This window comes from Haliotis asinina, chromosome 15 (assembly GCF_037392515.1).
Source record: "Haliotis asinina isolate JCU_RB_2024 chromosome 15, JCU_Hal_asi_v2, whole genome shotgun sequence".
Lineage (NCBI taxonomy): Eukaryota > Metazoa > Mollusca > Gastropoda > Lepetellida > Haliotidae > Haliotis > Haliotis asinina.
Genome location: NC_090294.1, coordinates 6,201,879 through 6,221,950, shown reverse-complemented (window position 1 = coordinate 6,221,950; position 20,072 = coordinate 6,201,879). Strand labels below are relative to the sequence as shown.

The 20,072-nt window shown below is 39.9% G+C and overlaps 2 protein-coding genes across 4 annotated transcripts in view; one reads left to right on the top strand and one right to left on the bottom strand.

The window, feature by feature from the left end:
• The window catches only part of LOC137265581 (nucleolar protein 16-like), a 31,959-nt gene that overhangs the window by 5,195 nt on the left and 6,692 nt on the right, over positions 1–20,072 (bottom strand). For all 3 annotated transcript variants that reach the window (XM_067801003.1, XM_067801002.1, XM_067801001.1), the window contains 4 exons: positions 19,069–19,177; positions 16,543–16,624; positions 15,620–15,726; positions 13,788–13,902 (listed from right to left, as the gene is read on the bottom strand). In XM_067801003.1, the coding sequence (XP_067657104.1) occupies positions 13,788–13,902; positions 15,620–15,726; positions 16,543–16,624; positions 19,069–19,177 (413 nt within the window). The remainder of the gene's footprint in view (positions 1–13,787; positions 13,903–15,619; positions 15,727–16,542; positions 16,625–19,068; positions 19,178–20,072) is intronic.
• LOC137265583 (sperm microtubule associated protein 2-like) lies at positions 246–12,314 on the top strand. The gene is made up of 7 exons (XM_067801004.1): positions 246–351; positions 5,317–5,347; positions 5,756–5,818; positions 6,637–6,774; positions 8,382–8,519; positions 9,326–9,581; positions 10,465–12,314. The coding sequence occupies exons 1-7, from the start codon at positions 345–347 to the stop codon at positions 10,756–10,758; spliced, it is 927 nt and encodes a 308-aa protein (XP_067657105.1). The 5' UTR covers positions 246–344; the 3' UTR covers positions 10,759–12,314.

The following is a 20,072-nucleotide window of genomic DNA, read 5'->3' as shown; positions in this document are numbered from 1 at the left end:
AGTTAAATCATCAACACTGTCCTTTCACATTCCATAAACAAAGCGATAGTCTCACGCCTAGCGAGATGTTAGTAACCGGCTACCCAATATCCCCTTCTTATCGGTCGCTAAGACCGCCCTCCCTCGCTCCCCCTTCTACACTCGCCAACGTTCACACCGGGATAATCTCGATAATCCAACTAATGATCGCGTGTTAAGAGGATCAAAGTCACGTGACGTAACAAGCGCGTGTGTTGCTATGTGACGTTTGTAGGAGTCGAGGTGTAACAATGGAGTAGTCAAATTGGAGGGACGAGATAGGACAGGTGGAACACGCACCGAGAAGCCCTGCAACAAACTCAACCATGTCAGGTAGGATCATATTTCTGTATTTTATTATAAGGGCAAATTCAGATGTATATTATCCACGAAGGGACTTGCTAGAATTTCAACTTCATGGGTATTAGGTTTATATCAACGAAACCCGATACCACTGAAAGGTAGTTTTGATAGAGTGATTAATTGACGTACCAAGTCGACGAATGCTCGGCAAAGGTCTTGTCTGATAAGAGTCAATAAAACTGAACAGTTATAAGTCACTTAAAGTAAGTCACTGGACCATGTAAAATACCCCATTACAACCATCATCATATATTAACGGAACTAATAATGAAATGATCATCCTTTAATTTTTGTTATTGCTTGTTGTACTATATTTTACAATTCTAGACTTGTTTTCTGCATATCAGTCAAACTGATACTGTACTGCATGCATTGGCCATTCATAACTGAAGTTTCTGTCAGGTAATTAAAATTTGTGGGAGTACCAGTAACACTGTTGATATCTTATCATAGAGCAAATAAACAAACATCCACTCGGAAGAAATTCTGTACTTTGCTAAGTAACCATGACTCCCCTAAACAATGTACGAGTCAAAAGATCAATAGTACTGATTAATTGAACAGACGCACTGACAAAACTGTCAGGTAATATCGACTGATTGAAATGCTGACAATCTACATTAATGTTTTATAAACCCACCTAATCTCAGCTTATATTACGGTAGCCTAGAAAACGTCTCGACCTCCTCACTGCAGTATATTATCAGTACTGCTGGAATCCATACCAACAATAATACTGTACTGTTGTAAATACAACAACTGACAGGAAACAAATATTTATAACGTCGTAACCAACAAAAGCACACACAACATCCAAGATAAGAATGCAGATTTCAAAGTCCCCTTTCTCGTCCCTTATGTAACAACTTGATAGATATCTATATGGTTGAGAAATAAAGACTTTCGTCAGGAAAAGCCTCCAAAACACATTCGTGTTTTCGAAAGTTCCGCAAAAAAATATATCTGTCCAGCTACCCAGATCAATAGTGTGCTCGAAATCCACTCGTTCAAGACATACTTCAAAGGTGAATGGGATTAAAGTGTTTCTGAGAACCGATAAGAGCCGGTGTCTGGCATTAGACAGATCTGGTAGTAACTTGAAGTGAACTTATTTGGGATAACTCGACATACTCAACATTTTGAGTACGAATGTGAAAGCCTACTGCATTTGTATCAAGTAATCATTGACGTATTTAATCCCATCGCTCTATGTCAGCTAGCACAGGTTCATTCAACAACAGTATATATTCATTTGCCAATCTTTCCGTTTTCTGCAATTACTGTACAGAGAATACAAGCATCCCTGAAGACAGACTCATCACCATATCCCCAGTACGACCAGCACAAGCTGCCAACAACCCCTGTCTTGTCACAAGCTTCCATCTCGCAACAAATACAATCGACACCTGGGACCACGTGGGTGCTGGTAGTCTAGCTCACAGTCCCACATTAATTTCCCCACTGCCTAGTCCTTCCTGCAATGCTTAAGCCCTAAACGAAACATGTATTGATTGGATATCCCATCTGACCGGGGTTCCTTTTAAATTTAAATGGGTTTATTTGTTGCTGTCAAAGTTATTAATATTCGGAGACTAAGTGTTAGTCTAGGGTGCCGGGTGATAAGGTTACTGACGGGGGAAATAGGGGTAGGGGGTTAGTTAAGCCATATCGCCCCATGGTTATCAAACATACATTGCCATTGTCAGACCTCATTTCATAACCGCTCTTACGACTTCTGAAGTCTGCTGGGATGTCTTTGCTTTACAGAAGGAGTGAAGTCCGTTCGAGTCGAGGTAGTTTCTTCTTTAACGTACATCTATCATCTCGCACAACACAACTGGCATAGTAAATATATTAACTGGGAGGTACGAGTATGTGTGCTTTGTCCCATTGTAATCTGAAGCAGTCTCAGATCATCCCTCGCTACTGTCAACTGAGGGTCATGACTGTACCGAGATGCTCCAGCACTAGTAACTAAGTGTACACACCGATAGGTTCATCATGCATGTTTCATGATGTTAACGCAATTCTTTTTCTATAGAAGTAGACGAGATGGACTCACGTGGAGAAGGCTTCCCCGACAAAGGTAGAATGATGCACGAACAGACTCACCATTAACCCATAATGTCGTGAATGTACACGTGTTTGTCGTGTTGAATAATCCCATTCCGTCGTTTGACTTGTACCTATTGCCATTCGTTACCCTAGCGTTGTGTTTGAAAGAAGAGACGGATCTACTAACCCCTTTTCTACAAATAACATCGGCATGCTAGTTTGTCACTAATCACTATAAATGTCTTTCCCATTACATCAAAAGTGTCAGTCCAACCATAACGGTATAAACAGAGCCTGTATGACGTACCCTACGAGTGTCAGTCCAACCATCCCGGTACATACGTACCCTACGAGTGTCAGTCCTACCATCCCGGTATAAATAGAGCCTGTATGACGTAACCCACGAGTGCCAGTCCAACCATCCCGATACATACAGAGCCTGTATGACGTAACCCATGGCCCACGAGTGTCAGTCCAACCATCCCGGTACATACAGAGCCTGTATGACGTACCCTACGAGTGTCAGTCCTACCATCCCGGTACATACAGAGCCTGTATGACGTACCCTACGAGTGTTAGTCCTACCATCCCGGTACATACAGAGCCTGTATGACGTACCCTACGAGTGTCAGTCCAACCATCCCGGTATACACTAATGTGCATGATGGTGTGGGAATACAACAGCTAAACATGCATGTTTTCCTCGCATGCATCCCCGAATATCGATTGTTCGTCAGTTACACTGTGTAAAGTAATCAACCTTCAGACTACTGACTGATTAACAATATATATTCTGTGAAGTGATTACATCAACCCCGCGTTATGTTGACAGAGTCGTCGTGTGGTGTGGTAAATAGTGTATCAGGTTACAGTTCATGAATCCACTTTATGGTGCCCATGGGGTATTCAGCGCCCTATTTTCATAGTATCACATAGAGAGTTGCAGTATAGCAGAATGAGGCCCATAAATACAAGCAAGTAAACCGTTTCCATAGTAATAGGAAATGCTGCCGCATGATGAGTCGTCTGTAGATTTGGCAATATCTCCAGCAGGTGTTTATAGATCATGACTAAACAGTGATGGTATCAAGTGTTCTGGAAATATTGCAGGATCATACGATAATGAAAACCGGGAGAATCCATTCCATAAAAGCCGTCCAAATAAACATTGTCCGGAATAACGAATTACTGTTACGGAAGGGTAGCGTAATTGTCGAATCGTATTTAAACCAGTTAGCATCTCCACTTTTACTCATTTATCACTGTCGTTATTATGACTTCATTTAAGTCATAGTTACCGGTGTAACACTAAACATCTAACCATAGCAATCGACCCGGGGGCATTCCTAAGAGGCTAGGTAAGTCCATGTGTGATAATCAATACGCACTGTCATTACGACGTACGGTAATATTCGTGATTAACACTTCTACAAGTTGCACACTTAGTCACACAACGACGGGACCTGATACTTGAGACTGTAGTTACATGCCCTCTTCTTTCAAAAATTTGGATGCAAACCAATCGATGATATTGATGATAATTTCGAGAGAAAAATCAGATTTCCCGCGCAAAAAGTAGAACACACTGATACCACATGTCAGAAGACACCATGAATCAGTGTCGCGACATCACAGAATTGTTTTCGTGGCAACAACGTTAAACCGCCAACTTCCGATCAGTCATACTATGGCAACCACGTGTGGCGTCAACGTCGCGAACTTTCGGTCAGTTGGACAATTTTGCAGTTACGATTGTTGGAAACACGTAAACAGTGATTTATCAATTGACTAATGTCAGACACGCAAGTATGACATGGCCAGTGAGTAAATACCACCTGTTGTGATGGCAGAGTGAGAGTTTTAGCGCAGATCAACGAAGTATTCTAGTTACATCGCGGTACCGGGCTGCTGTGGAAGGAAAACAGATTGATAAGGTTCGCGGAAGTACGTAACCTTTGTCCGTGATATCTTATCACCACTATCTCAACTAGACATTGTAGAATCGTGATGCTCATAGCACGTATATGTGCTCTAACGTATGCGAGTTCACGATGAACTGGCTCATTTGTAGTGTCTGGATGACGCCTGTCATAAATGTACAAACGTATCATTGGCATCAACACTGTTGGTTGTGTTATTGCATACACTTGAGGAATATCTCCGTGTGAACTAAGGAGGTTAACATGGCAACAGTTGGTAACAAAACTAACCACAGCTCTCCCTGAATGAATTAACCCGTGTTAACACTTTCCATGTGCTCTACAGCATGTACTACAGCAAAGTAGGATACATGTATTAACCACCGTTCGTTCTCAATAACATCGTACACCTAATCCCCCATGTCCCAGTCTGTGACAGCCTGATATATCCAGGACACAGCGTATCAGTTACACACTTAGCTTCTCGCTGGAGAGTACATCCTATCACTTTCACAAATTTCTCTTGACTGCATACACTGAAACCTTGCTAATCTGGAACACGTTCATACCAAAAAGCCTTTTTGAGTGAGTCAGTGGGGTCAGCCCGTTTATGGTGTCTCCCGCCGTGATATTGCTAGACTAATGCTAAACGCGGCGTAAAACCAACCTCACTCACTCACTCACTTTAGAGTGTATGTCCATAGTGTTTCTGAATATCACATCTACAACGAAGCATTGTTTATACAGCTCTAAAGGTAAACCAAGGTATTATCCAAGCCCTTGATTGATTCGTTTATGTTTTATATCCCCAACATGCACTTATTTGTAGAAAAACCTTTCAGATATAGAGCTTCAAATGTGTAAACTTGCACTTCAGCAATATACGTTATACTTGTATTATCGTAACTATAACTGAGTGCTGTTCTGTTCCACTTTAACTTCAGCTGTACTTTCCTTTCAGCGGAATTTGAACGAATTCGGCAACGAGGGAGGTAAGACAGCACCACGTGTATTATATATTCCAGCATATAAGTAAATACCAAACTTAAACTGAATGGGTGTTTTAGCAACATTATCTGTAGAGTGTAGCGGGGTAGTTCTGAAAATTCCAGATGTGGGAAAACAGACAAACAAATCGAAATCGATATTTGTGGGTTCATAGCTGTTGCGAGGGAAACATGAGGAGCTCCAACTCAACATGAAACAACTTACGACCCAATAAATATTAATATCCGAATTGTTTCGATCTTAGAGTGACGTTTGTTGTTGGTGGCCCCTAGGTACATATACAAATATTAGTGTAGTTAAGCTTTTTACACCAATCCAAAATCATAATGTATATAAGCAATACTTCCGTCGGCCATAGAGTAATTAACCAGTGTCCCCGCATTGCCTTCCAGGGATCGCCTTCTACAGCTGTCCAAACCGAAGGAGCCCAAAGTGGAATGGTGGACCAGCGTCGGGTGAGTTACGTCACAGAATTACATCTCTGGCACTGAATAAATGATCCCATTTGACCTAGTGGAGATAAATCTATTCAAGATAGATCGTACCATGTGTTAACCGAGGCGTTGTCAATATAGTAGACTTGCACAAGTCTCTAAGGTAATAAATAATCAAGAGCTGATATGACATTCCTGAAAAACTGTAAATGACAGACTGAGGTCCTTTCACTGATTAATAGTTGAAATGGTAATATCGATCAAAAATATAAATAACAGAAGAGTCCTGTACTATCCGTCTATCTAGACGTCTCTTTAAGGATAGAATTACTGTACATACATGGGCCTAGCACAGCCTTGGAGCAGGGCAGGCCCTGTAGGTATCACTCCCTGATCGGTAGAGACATACTCTCAGCACAGGTAATCGGATCAAATAAAAAGAAAACAGCCCTTCTGTTCTCTCCGAGCAGACAAAATATCCTTACACTTAGTGTCCACAAGTAAATAGGACTATAAATAAATAGGACTGTAATACTCATGCAAACATTTACTGGATGGATAAGCGATGGAAGCATTGGGCGTATTCTCTTTAGACATTATATTCGTCCAGTAGTCCTGAGCCCAGATTTTCAAACTTCTTTTAGCGCGAAGATAGTAGATAGTAGTAAATTAATGTTAATGAATGGCACATGCAACTGCCTTCGCGCTTAAAGGCCTTCGGAAATCTAGGCTCTGTCTGTACTTCCCAGTGCCCTCCACTGAGAGACTTAACAACGTGTAAGGTGTTGCCTAGTATAGCTGATGTCGGTATACAGTTTAACAGATGTGTTTACTTTCAGGCCGAATGTGAAGTGGGGCACCCAGGACATGCTTTGGCCGATCCCCAAGTCTGCCAGGACAACAGTCGCCTCATCCAGGGTATCGGAGCTAGCCACACCTAAAAGGAACTTCCAGAAAGAAACCAACATAGACAATCAGTTAGTTGCCTATTTGGACTGTTATGCATCTTGTCGCGGAATATGTCACACACCCACTTAACCAGATCACTGCCCTGGCCCCTTCATCATCCACTGATTTCGTTGATAATTGCACGGACTGTCCACGTCCAAGTCACAGTGTACTATGTCACCCGTATACAGGAAAATAGAGATCGGTTAGGGACAGCTTGGATTTATACAAAATTATATACAGGCCAAAAACTAAATTAAAACAAAGTATTGTCGATGTCCCGAACATACAACCAATCTTGCAAGCATATAAGGGGCGCGAAACATCATTGTCAGATAGCATAGATACCTAATCTAACCCACAACTTAACCTTCTAAATCCATAGAACGTGATTAAATCTGACAATAGGAGAACAGTTCAGCAAGTGTTTTGACTGGGTACACGCAAAGCTAAGGGCGTTAAGATTTCTCATAAACTGATATCCGTGCCCAACAGAAATCGCACGTATTCCCCATGGATCGTATCAAATGTCCGTAAGTGCACCATGCATTGGATACGTGATGCCAGATTGTGTACACCACGCCTGAGTAATCTGTGAACCAAAATGTCTTATCAAAAACAGACACCGTGTCATCGATATTCAAAAGAACACTCTTGTAATCTGTGAAAGGAAGCAATGGACTGTGCGCAGTAAGCTTCTTAATACACAACTCGTGTTACAACAACTGATACAAATACCCCTCGATGATAGCAGTGTATCAATCCGTCATTACTCTTACCGACCTACTACAAAAGACTTCAACGGGCTGACGGGGTGTCATGGAACTCTGCCAAGCGTCTTCAAAGGATAATAAGCGTTACGTATATGCATCTGTAACAGCGATGGGGTCGAGTGTCGTGGTGAGGTCGATACCACAGTTTGATCGGGTAGATGTGACGCTAGATTTCTGCTCTCCCACCCCGAAATGAATCAGGCGTCAGGTTCACGAACTTAACATGGTCTCGTTTCATCTGACCAGGGGTAGGATGTTTTGAACGTCACTGTAGCGTTTGTTTCACTTGACAACAAGACAGCGGTCAGGTTAGTTGGTATCTGCGGGTAGGGAGAATACAGAAGGATTACTTCAAGCAGTAAGTGTTGAAGATAGTACCGATAGTCTTTCACGAAGCGTTCTTTTGTAATTCTGAAACATAACTTGAAGTGGTCTTTTGGCTTTTAAGCCGTTTATTGTAATCTTGAACCGCTTCAATCGTCGACGAGGACAGCTATTGGTGTTACCCTTGGCTCAATTAACAACTGCCATTACACTGCTGGTGTGCACGTAGACGACTTCCATGTCTTGATGTCAAAATGAAGATGTTTACATATATGCAACATTATGATGCAGACGACTAGATCTAACTTCTGCTCACCCGCCCACAGTAGGTACCACTTGTACTAGTCCGTATCAACGTCGGTTCCAAGCACCAGCTATGGAACCGAATAAACAAATGCCATCTTCTAACGTCTGTTTCGAGTCGCCTTTCCGTGTTCCTGGCAGACGTCTTCCCCATTAGACCATAAAGGCTATATTTTCAATGACCATTCCGGTGCTCGTCCCAATCAACAGTTCAGAGGGCTTTTTTCTGCTTTCAGTCCAATATTCTTCTACAGCTGTGGGAGGTCATCGGTACTATGGAACGTCAGTCCTAAAGCCATGGCGACATCAGCATCACAGAGAATCACAGAACTAGCCAAGCCCAAGAGGACACATCAGGAATATTTGGAACACAGGTAGCCATAGCTACTTGGGATTGTTTTCTTTGTCTCTGACTGCAACCAATGTACAGTTACTATCGGTCATCTGTTCATAAACATCTCTTCGTTCAATGTAAACAGGATTGTTGTTTAAGACTTACTTAATTTATCTGTTATCTCGCATAGCCATAGCCTCAAACCCAGTAAACTTGGATCAAGCTATCCGATTTCCTTCAATATCTTTATCTAGTTTTCCACGTTGTGTTGAAGTAGTTATCTAGTAATCACAGTGACACGAAACCCACTTACAATGCAACAGTAATAATCTGATTACATGGCGCTCATATCAAGGCATACTGCCTGATCATGTGCATTACAATCACAACATAGACCGCTGTCGTACTTACTTTACAGTACTTTTTCAACAACCTGGTTGTGCCTAGTATTTACAGAACCAAAACTCAGTAATCATGTATTTAGTAATCATTGTAATATGAAACCCAGTCATTATGTCCTCAGTAATGACTGTATCAAAAAAGTTAGTTATCATGTATTTAGTAATGACTGTATCACAAAACCTAGTTACCATATATTAAGAGAGTTTTGTTTTACGCACTCAGCAATATTCCAGCTATATGGTGGCGGTCTGTAAATAATCAAGTTTGGATAAGACAATCCAGTGGTCAGCAGCATGAGCATAGATCTGTGCTATTGGGAACCGATGACATGTGTCAACCAAGTCAGTGAGTCTGACCACCCAATCCCATTAGCTGCCTCTTAGTCCACTTATCGTGCTTACCTCAAATCTTTATATTGTTAAAACATCTATTTCTATCTTCCAGGCCAGAGTTTTTCTACAGCTGTGGCAGAGTGAGTCCCATCTGGACAGTGGAGGAAGGAGCAGCTCAGTGTGGAGAGCGAGCCCGCACAACTCAACTGGCACAACACAAACAATACCATAAAGACTTCAAGCCTTCCAGACAGGTTCAGACCATCATACCTGCTCCTGCCCTCAAGGCCCGGGCATCTGAAAGGGTGGAATCTCTTGCCACACCTAAAGAGAGGAACCCAGGGCCCTTCAGAGAGCCACAATGGACTGTACGTATTACTACACGTCTTACACATGTAGTCACTGGTTGGTTGTTTTACTGGTAAAATTACATTCATCAATCCCATGGTTTCTGTCCACAAACAATTGGGTATGGAATAGAAAATCAAAGGACTAACATAAGCAATGATCTATGCAATCTGATACAATGATGACTGATACAATGCGTGAGTTTAGTTTTACGCCGCACTCAGCAATATTCCAGCTGTATGGCGGCGGTCTGTAAATAATTGAGTCTCTACCAGACAATCCAGTGAACAACAACATGAGCATCGATCTGCACAATTGGGAACCGATGACATGTGTCAACCAAGTCAGCGAACCTGACCACCCGATCCTGTTGGTCGCCTCTTACAACTGTAGTCGTCTTTTATGGCAAGCATGGGTTGCTGAAGGCCTATTCTACTCTGGAACCTTCACGGGTCCCTCAATTAGGAGCAAATAATGTACATTATTTGACAGTAGAGTCCAATATAACTAGTCAGAATGATTTCGGGGGTGACTTTTGTGACTTTTGAGTTCAATGCCAGCTTAAGTCAGACGGGCAGATACAGAAGTCTGGACCAGACAATCCAGTAGTTTGACACATTGTGTACCCAGCTTGCAGGGTCCTGGTTCATGTGAAGCTATAAAGAGCCAGGGCATGTGTTGACTGAAGGATTTGAACTTCATTTTCCTTTCGGTGTGACATTTGCTACTGATTTTGGAGGGAAAAGGGGTGCCCCAATAATACAAGATGTTGCTGTTTGCTGCTGCAGTTTGCTGGTGCAGCCCTTCAGCACTTCAGGATATCAGCATGGGTTCCAATAACTGTTTACAATTCATTACCTGTTTCCAAACTGCACTTATAACATTTCCTTCATTCTATTTCAGGTGAGTGCAGCTGCCAAGAACTCATCGGCCAGTACAAGAAGCATGGAGTTAGCCCGAGCCAAAGGGACAACTGAGGGCTTCCAGGCTGCCCGGGAGGTGGAATGGCCAGTCACACGAGCAGCGAAACGTGCTGTAGCTTCAAGTCGGTTGGAGGAACTCGCACAACCTATTGTGAGAGCGTCAATGGACCATGTGCAATTCAATCCTGATGCATTTATAGTGAGAGAATCTGCTCTGAAGGGTGTTGTGCCCAGACGAATCGAGGACCTGGCACAACCAATTCAGAGGGGTTAACATGGCTAGGGTACAGGGGACTTACAGTATTAAAAGGAGGGCTAAATGGGATTTAACATACTGAAGAAGCACAATGTGTAATTAAAGAACATAATTGTACCATGAAATGCTATAAACATTATCACTGTGTTGAAGGATGTTCCCAACACAGTTTAGTATTTTTAAGTATTACCTGTTTGGGTAAGCACCATCAAACTTTAACAATTCCACAAAAGGAATACCTTGCCAATGAACAAGAGCCAGCATACAAACAACTCAGTTCATTAAGTGTTAGTGCCAGATGAAAGGTTATCTGATATTTGTGCAAACACGACTAAAATTACATTATTACATTTTCTGTCTGAGATTTCTACTTTTCTTGAATCATGTTTATCATTAATGTGGCAATATTGATTATATATTTCGATTTCCTTGGATATCATTGAATGACAATTCTGTATTGCCAACCATACTTTCTAACTGTTGAGCAGAAATGCCTACCATTTTCATTCAGTTGTAAATGTTACAAGCTTTGAGGCCAAATATTTGATTTTACATTAGTCTTCCACCCAGTCTATTTTCACAAATTATTTGTATGCATAAATTATCTAGAGAAAATTGGTAATTCTACTAAAACATAAAGCATACTATATGGTGATGCTGACCAATGAAAGCCATGCATTCAATTCACATGGTGTTAAAATATCAAGGTCCAGGATTGGTCCAACACATTCAAATCAAACCCAACTGTTGGCATTGTTAACATTAAGTTTTCCACATATTTACGCACTACTAATAACTCAGAAGCTTAAATGAGCGTTGACCTCACGTTTGCTCAAATCTCAGGACTGAATTTCCAGGATTATCACCAACTTAGGACACACAGTATTACATTACCATTCAGTATTACTGCTTTTTATCAGGAGTTGTGTTAATGTATTTTGTGTGCAATGTTGTGACACTATTGTTGCTTATTTAAGTTAGCTATGGTATTATGACCCTGAAACCATCTAATATGGTATATAAGTATCATATATTTTTGTATTTTCCCAAATAATCGCTGAGGTCACAGTGCACAGAACAGGCCACTGAAAGACCAGGTGTGAGGATATACGATTTAAATGTACTGAATTGTAATTACTGAATTTAATCTCAAAAACTGAAAAAGCAGAACTGTTGTGGTTTTCTCCAATATATACTGAAGAATAAAAATAAAGGATCACATGAAAGCACAAGTGTTCCTTTACTTTTTTCCAGGTTTCTTCACAAGCTGTCTGATTTTGTACAAAGCTTGTGATTATGTGAAGAGGAGTATTTGTGCTTTCATGTGATATTTTTTACTTTGGCAAATATGTTCCTTTCCAACAAGTTTAGTTCATAAATCAAGTTATCCTGGTGACTTCCAAGGAAGATGCTTGGATTGCATCAACATGAAATACATGACTGATATATCCTGGGCTGAAATAGTCACTGGTACGTCATTTTCAGGACAAATGTAACTATTTGCAATAAGCTTTAAACCTTCCAACATTTTCTCTATCTCTGTGCTTGTATATAAATTGTTTTTGTTGCCATCATTTGAAGGGGTTTGTGGTTTATAGAGTTGGCAATCACACTTGGGTGATGGAGTTTGGTTTCATGTTTCAATGTGCTAAAACACCTTGTGACAATGGTGAATGAGTGAGTGAGTTTAGTTTTATTTCATCTGCGGTCTGTAAATAATCGAGTCTGGACCAAACAATTCAGTGATCAACATCATAAGCATCGATCTGCGCTACTGGGAACCGATGCCGAAGGCCTATTCTACCCCTAGTGACAATGGCCATTCTACACAATCTTTCAGGAATCATTGGGCCTGGTGAACTGCAAGATCACCTCTCAGATGCTTATGATGTTAAGCACTGTATTGTCTAGTCCATACTCAGTCATTTACAGATAATCATCCTATAGCTGAGCAATTGTGTGGCGATAAACAACACACAAACAAAATGGAATTGCAACAAATCAGACTTTGTCTAAATGTCCACTGCTAGTTGATTAGAAAACTTTGTTTAACTGTGAGGGTTGAAAATCATGTGAAAATACACTAAGACATGACAAGGTGCAATCACAATCATTATTACATTTTCTGTAAAATGTTTCTCTTGGTAACACAATCACAACAAACACTGAATTGATTCAAAAGAATTTATTGTGTTCAAAGTATGTTTCTTTTCAGATTATCTTTTCCAATGATGAGGTACAAGGTGCTCTTCCATGTCAATGTGTCACAGTTAAACCATAACAAACATTAATATCAGAGTATGTTACCTTCGTCACTTTTTAAAACAATGTGCCAAAGAAACATTCAATTTTTTTATGCAGCCTAACAATCCTAACCCAATCCTGACAATTAAGCAAAGTTTTTCTTAACAATGGACATTTAACAATCACTTGGCTAACTTCAGTGGAATAAAATTACAAGGAGAGTTATTCCCCTTTATCATGTTTGCTTGACAATGACAACATGGCAGCAAGCCATCCAGGAGGAACATTCACATGCTCTCTACTGTGGTGAAGCCCCTAATTACCAGTATGACGATGACTCACAAATAAGGTTAATTCTATCTAGCCCATGATACTGTTTGAGCTTCCAAAGGACATTAAATGGCTGTGTCATTACAATCCACAATAATCTGAAGCACGAAAGAGACCAGTATGCATTAATCATGTACATAAACACATCTTAGAACTCTCTTTCACTGTCTGGTAACCTGGCTAATACTAATCTTTACTCTGTGAAGAAGGATGAGTTTGATGAATCACAAAATGAAATCAATTTAAACCTTGCATTTACACGAAACTGACCAGACTCATTTCGCTATTGTCAGTATGACAGAGCAGAGCAGAGCTTTCCTATAAAGGCACTGAGGGACTGTTCCAGATGTCACCACCTGCATGTGTATCAACCCTGGACCCAGATTCACCAAGCACCCGTTTCTAGAGATGGAGACACATGTGTGCCATTAGTGAGTTGTGTCATGTTGTTTCCATGGTAGATCCACTCTCACCTTTTGAGCGAAGGTAGGCCTCATACTGCTCGGGAATGTTCTTAAATCGGTTGATTTTCTTTTTTATCTGTTTGGGTGTGTCCTGGTAATAGTTCTTTGGGTCCCGTGCCATTGCCTGTGAAAAAATATTTGTTCACATTATGATATGAGTCCTTACTTTACACGTTGACTGCCATCGTGAGTGTACTAGTAGTATAAATGTCTGCTCAAATTAACCACAAGGAGTTATCTCGTAGCAATATCTGTGGTATTTTAAAACAATTTTCACATGCCAGCAAACCAGGCACAAGAAGCAATCATCTCCTCGTGGTAACTAAAAACGCCATGCAACAAAGAATGAAAGGAGACGTGTGTTTCTTCTGCCTTTGTCTTAAAATACCAATGATGTAGCTACAAGATAACTCATAGTGGCAAATTCAACTAGAATTGATACTACGAGTATACTTGTGAGACTCAGTCATTGTGTTAACACTTCTGAAAAAGGCTGAGTTGAAATCATCTCGGGAAAGGATATCATTTCACTGGTTTTCTTGGTCTATTGGCTGATTGTGGTACCTGATATAATTTTCATCAGAAAACACTGGACTACTGATACAACAATGAATCATTACGTTGGTATCACAATATATACAATACAGAATAATCATTCAATACATCCACAACAGCTTGTACCACAGACATACTGTGACAAAATCTGTGACAGTATATACCTTGAAGCCAGATTCTTTCATTACCAACCTGTAATTAAACCCTCATGTTTCAACCATCAACTGGTAGAGCTGGTTATCAATATAGCACACAGATCGATAAAGCTAAATAAAAAAATTGAAAAGTCTCTCAAGCATTGGCACATAACTCTTATTTAAGTGCACAGCATTTTTTTATTGTCACTTAAAGAAAATAATTTTAACTTAGCCGCATCCTGGTTATTCACTAGTCCACTATAAGAATGAGAGTGTAAGAATGACTGTGACTAAATCTACAACTTATTAACACATGCTAAACTTCCCAAGCTGTAATTCTGAGGGAAAAAATAAATATGTGTTCCTCCCTCATTATTTTTACTGACCAAAGTAAAATAAAAGTCCTACCATCCTCGTCACTTTTGAAAAAAAAAATGTGCCTGAGAAACATTTAATTTTTTTAGGCAGCGTAATCAATAACCAGATCAGTCATTAATACATACCAGAGAAGAAAATTTGTGCGAAAAAAGCGAAAAATGTAAATATGAATTCAGTGGATTTCATGTCCCTGGTGAGTGGTGATTTGTGCATGGATTGCTAACCAAAAAAGTAAGAAGTAACCCAGTAATAAACGATGTTTATTGATAACACATTATAGATGTCAGTTTTCATAACCATCGAAAACACTTTCAAATACTGATAGTTTCAGTAAGCTCTATCTACTGTTATCTTACCTCAAACGCAACTGTGTGTTTCTGACACTCTTCTATCATTTTCAATGTACCCCGCTTACAAGCGAGTAACATGGGATAGTAATTCTTTATCTTGAAAAACATTTAATTATGTATGATGTACAGAAATTACCGATGTTTTGCATATGCAAATTAATGGAAGGGAGATAACTCTGTCAGTTTTCCTTTTTGTCTGCAAAATCTAGCAAGAGTTCCAAAGATTTTGTACCAGTGATTCAAACGATTCAAAATGAACATTGAGGTTTTCGAAAAGCTAAATACTTTGTTCACTTGTCTCTTGGGGCCCATTGGATGATGTACTCTCGATATTTGTTTATGTTTCCTGAGCATGAAGGTACATCAGTCCATTTCCCCTCATGACAAGTGAAGAACTTCTTGCAATGATCCTCTGACATACCTTATAGTCCTCGCCATGTTTCTCTATCATGTGTACACAGTATCTGACCTCCAAGTCTGACAGTCGTAGCTTGGCCTCCTGTGGAATACTGGCCTGCTTCTCAAGAGCTGAAACATAAAGTCATCTCCGAAGATGAGCCAAACCTAACTCACCACAACAGTTAAGTCGCACTCAGCAATATTCCACCTGTATGTCAGCGGTTTTTAAATAACTGAGGACTGACTCCAGTGACAAACATCATGTGCAGCAATCTACGCAACTGGGATACGACGACATCAGTCAAAAACGTCAGAAAGCTTGACCAGCCCATGCCATCAGTTGCCTCTTATGACATGCATGGGTCGCTGAAGACTAATTCTATCAAGGGTCTTCACAGGTCTAATGATAGCTGGCAATACCAGCTAGCGGGGAGATCTGCTCACAAATTCACAGTCAAATACCAGGTTGTGTTCTGATAAGATTAGTGTTTCTGAAGTACAATTTTCTGACATGGTTACCTGGCATTCCAACTTGCTCTTGGTAACACATAACGACTGGCAAACAAGGATAAGATGGACCAGAGCACAGAATGTGTATATGAGAAGCAGCCGGTGCACAGCAATGAGCAAACCCATTAGGTTTGTGAAAGGTAGAGCAGATGTAGGCCAGAGCACATGCAGTGGATGACAGCCGAACTCGGATTTTGTTGAGAAAGGCCACATGCTTCACCCATTGCACTACACTTGATAGAAAACAACATGGAGGCCCTCTGCCCACAATGGCAACATCAATGGACAGCACTCATACATGCCAATAACAATTAACCACAGTCGGTTACTATGTATAATGACTACAACTTATTTCAAAGGAGGACATTCATTTGTCTTTTCAAATATCTTTCTCCTCATATCCACATCAACAGAAAAGAATGATGATCTTATTACCATCAACAACATGATGCTTCAGAGCTTTCTTCTTCTGGGATTTGATTGCCATGACAACCTCGGCAGACTTTGTCAGAAATTCCTGAAACACCACAAGCACAATGACAACGATGGACAGTATTACCCATGTGGTACAATCAGGATATAAGGTTGTCTCCCTTGGATGGAAACCCTCCATGACATAGCCAAAATTGTCACTCAACAAGTCCCACCTACTTCATCAAGCAAACATGGCTACTGAAAATTAAGCAAAAATGTTATGAAAGATTTACTTATAAAAAATCACAAAACAACGAAACTTATGCTGTATTGATGTTTGCTTTATAGGCTATATTCCCACAAAGCCCAATTCTACAATCTCCTATGAAATCAGCTTTGACACATCATATCCTCCATACCTAAAATTGTATCTTAACAGGTGTTCCATACTTTAAAAGATTGAAAATTGAATCTGAATAAGACAATGAGTGAGCAAGTGAGTGAGTTCAGTTTTACGCTGTTTTAGCAAAATCGTGGCAGGGGACACCAGAATGGGCTTCCCACATGCTACCCATGTGGAGAATTTGATGTGATGTTGAATGCTTTAACCACTCCGCTACCCCACTGCCAATAAGACATGAACAAATGGACACCTCTTGATGTTCTAGACAAAACAGTTCACAGACATACATCTTTACCATGAAGATTTCTAAGCACTTAAATATTCATACTGCCAAACATTAACATTAACTTAAGACAGCTTAGAAAATGTAGACCCAGTTCCGCGTGAATTTTTATTCAATTTGGGTGTTACATTGTTATCTGAAACAAAATAATGTTAAATGTGGTTTTCACCATCAGGCACTTTACATATCTGACATAAATCATCATTATCAGACTCATATGGTCCATCACATGCTTTCTAATTCCAGTGGCTATGACAGTCACATTACATTATATTCCATGCTTGCATAGACAGATATGTGTGAGAAAAATTTGATATTGTGTATATTTGCTAAAAACACAGTAAACAAAACAAGGTGTCATATTTGCATGTCTTATGTCATCCTCGATATCTCCAGGGTATATGTTTCAGTAAATCCCCACTATATCCTGAATGCATCTATGGGTCGGCCCAATAATTTTATTATCTCTCTTTGCTCTCACAGCATTCTCACAGTGGCTAATTAGGCTAATTACAACCTAGCTTGCCAGAGTCAACAAAAATTGTTCAGACAAACTGACAGGTCTGAAACTTTGATAAAATATATACAAGAAATCCTTTTATCTCTTTAATGGAACCTCTGCATGATTTCTGTTGCCAATTTTAATCGGTTAGATGATTTAACAAGAGTCATCAGAAGATGACATATCCCCCCAGCCCCCACATATTTGAAAGGACAAATCATCTGACAGTTACTTGATGATTTTTAAGACTAAGTTATAATCTTTTCCCTGGAAATCATGGAAAATATAAATGCCATATATCTGAAAACAGGCACCACTTCAAGATCTGTCTCATATATCTGCCAAGATCTGTTGAAAGATACGAAATGGCTTTTGAGTTGTGCTCCAGAAACGAAGCCCATCCCTCCATTTTGAGACCCATTTTGAAGTCCCAAATGTTTACATGGAAACCGAGAAAATCATAAATCACAAAATCCTTTAAATAGCAAAAGGCCCCACTTTGGGGTCTGTCGCACATATCTACCAAGTTTTGCAGAAAAATATGGAACTGTTTTTGAGTTCTGCGCCGGAAACAAAGCCCATCTCTCCATTTTGAGATGAAGTCCGAAACGTTTCCATGGAAACCGAGAAAATAATAAATCACAGAAACCTGTAAATAGCAAAAGGCACCACTTTGGTGTCTGCCACATATCTACAAGTTTTGCATAAAAATATTGAATGGTTTTTGAGTTCTGCTCTGTAAACAAAACCCACCTCACCATTAGACCAACACCAAAATGTTCCATGGAAAAACAAAAAAATAAGTATGCCAAAAATCTGTAAATAGCAAAAGGCACAACCATAGGTTCAGGATACTGTATCTATCAATTTTGGTCTAAAAATATTGAACGATTTTTAACAAAACAAAATTATTACGGACGGATGGGCGAGGTGTCGACTATATCCCCTGCATTTCCATTCCGGGGGGATAAAAATTAAAAGTCAGTTGTGATTGGTTCGCTCAACTTTCCAGTGTAGGTACCTAACTGGTGAAGGGAGGTAATAAGGAGGTAATATATTTAGCCGTAGATGCATCCAGGGCATAGTGGAGACATATACCCTGGAGATATTGAGGATGGTTCAAAGTAAACAATTTGCTTTGCGCTCCATTTTGGTGAATCCATGCCCTTCAGGCTCTTTGCTGAGGCACTGTTTTAGTATAAACAAAAAGACTGATGTTTGTATACATTAGTCATAAGGACCATTCAGTTCACGTTTTCTGTATTTACTTGGACTGGGTGACGCAGATGTTATCTTTCAAAACCAGGAAACTTTAATATTTTAGAAAGTGCAAACTGGTACCATAGCGAGAAAGCACACCTTCGTTTTTGGGATCCTGATAGTCTTGTTGGAATCAGCTGACAGTCCCATGTCCTGCATGTTCTGTGCCACGGACTTCTTTTCATCCCACGATTCTCTCAGTGTCTCACTGAAAAGCAATAGGTCATAAAACACTATAATCTGACATACAAGTATTTTGAGCCATTCATTTGAGTGGACGAGTGTACTGACACATGAACAATATACAATTTTGCATCTAATTTTTGTCATATCATCCTCATCCAGTCCTACTTGGCTGGTACAACACACAGGGTTTGAGGGTGTCGAAATAACTGAAAATGCACTCCACTCATCTTTCAGTTTGAGACATATATAGATGATATTATATGAGTGTTCATGTCATAAAATGTTTATAACACAAGTGCCTAAACATATGAGTGTCGGAAATGTAGCATCATATGACCATGAATGTAATATTCTGTTAATTACTGAAATCATCAACTTGAAGAAAATAAACCCAAAACTACTTTCAAACATTGGCTAATTGTTGGCAGTCACTGTGTGTAGAACGCAATGTCATGGAAGAAAGTGATATTTTGCCCTAGGGGCATCGAATCAAAAATATGAAACACAATATTTTCACCCTCAGAGGTAATAAAATCATTTACTTCCAATAAGGTTCTCGTATTAACTTCTTTGTTTCACATCTAGCACCCATCTAGGCATCACCAGTCAGGAGAATGAGAGAATGACAGGTAAAGAGTAAAAGGTTCCAAAGCATTTGAAATGTCTTTCGCATGTTCATTAGGAGTGAATGAGTGAGTGAGTTGAGAAATATGCTGAAATATGCTGAGTTTTGGGGCTGAAATAGTCATCGTTACTTCATTTTCCAGACAAGTGTAACTATTTGCAATAAGCTTTAGACCTTCCAACATTTTCTCTATCTCTGTGCTTGTATTATATTTCCATCATTTGAATGGGTTTGTGGTTTATAGAGTTGGTAATCACACTTGGGTGATGGAGTTTGGTTTCATGTTTCAGTA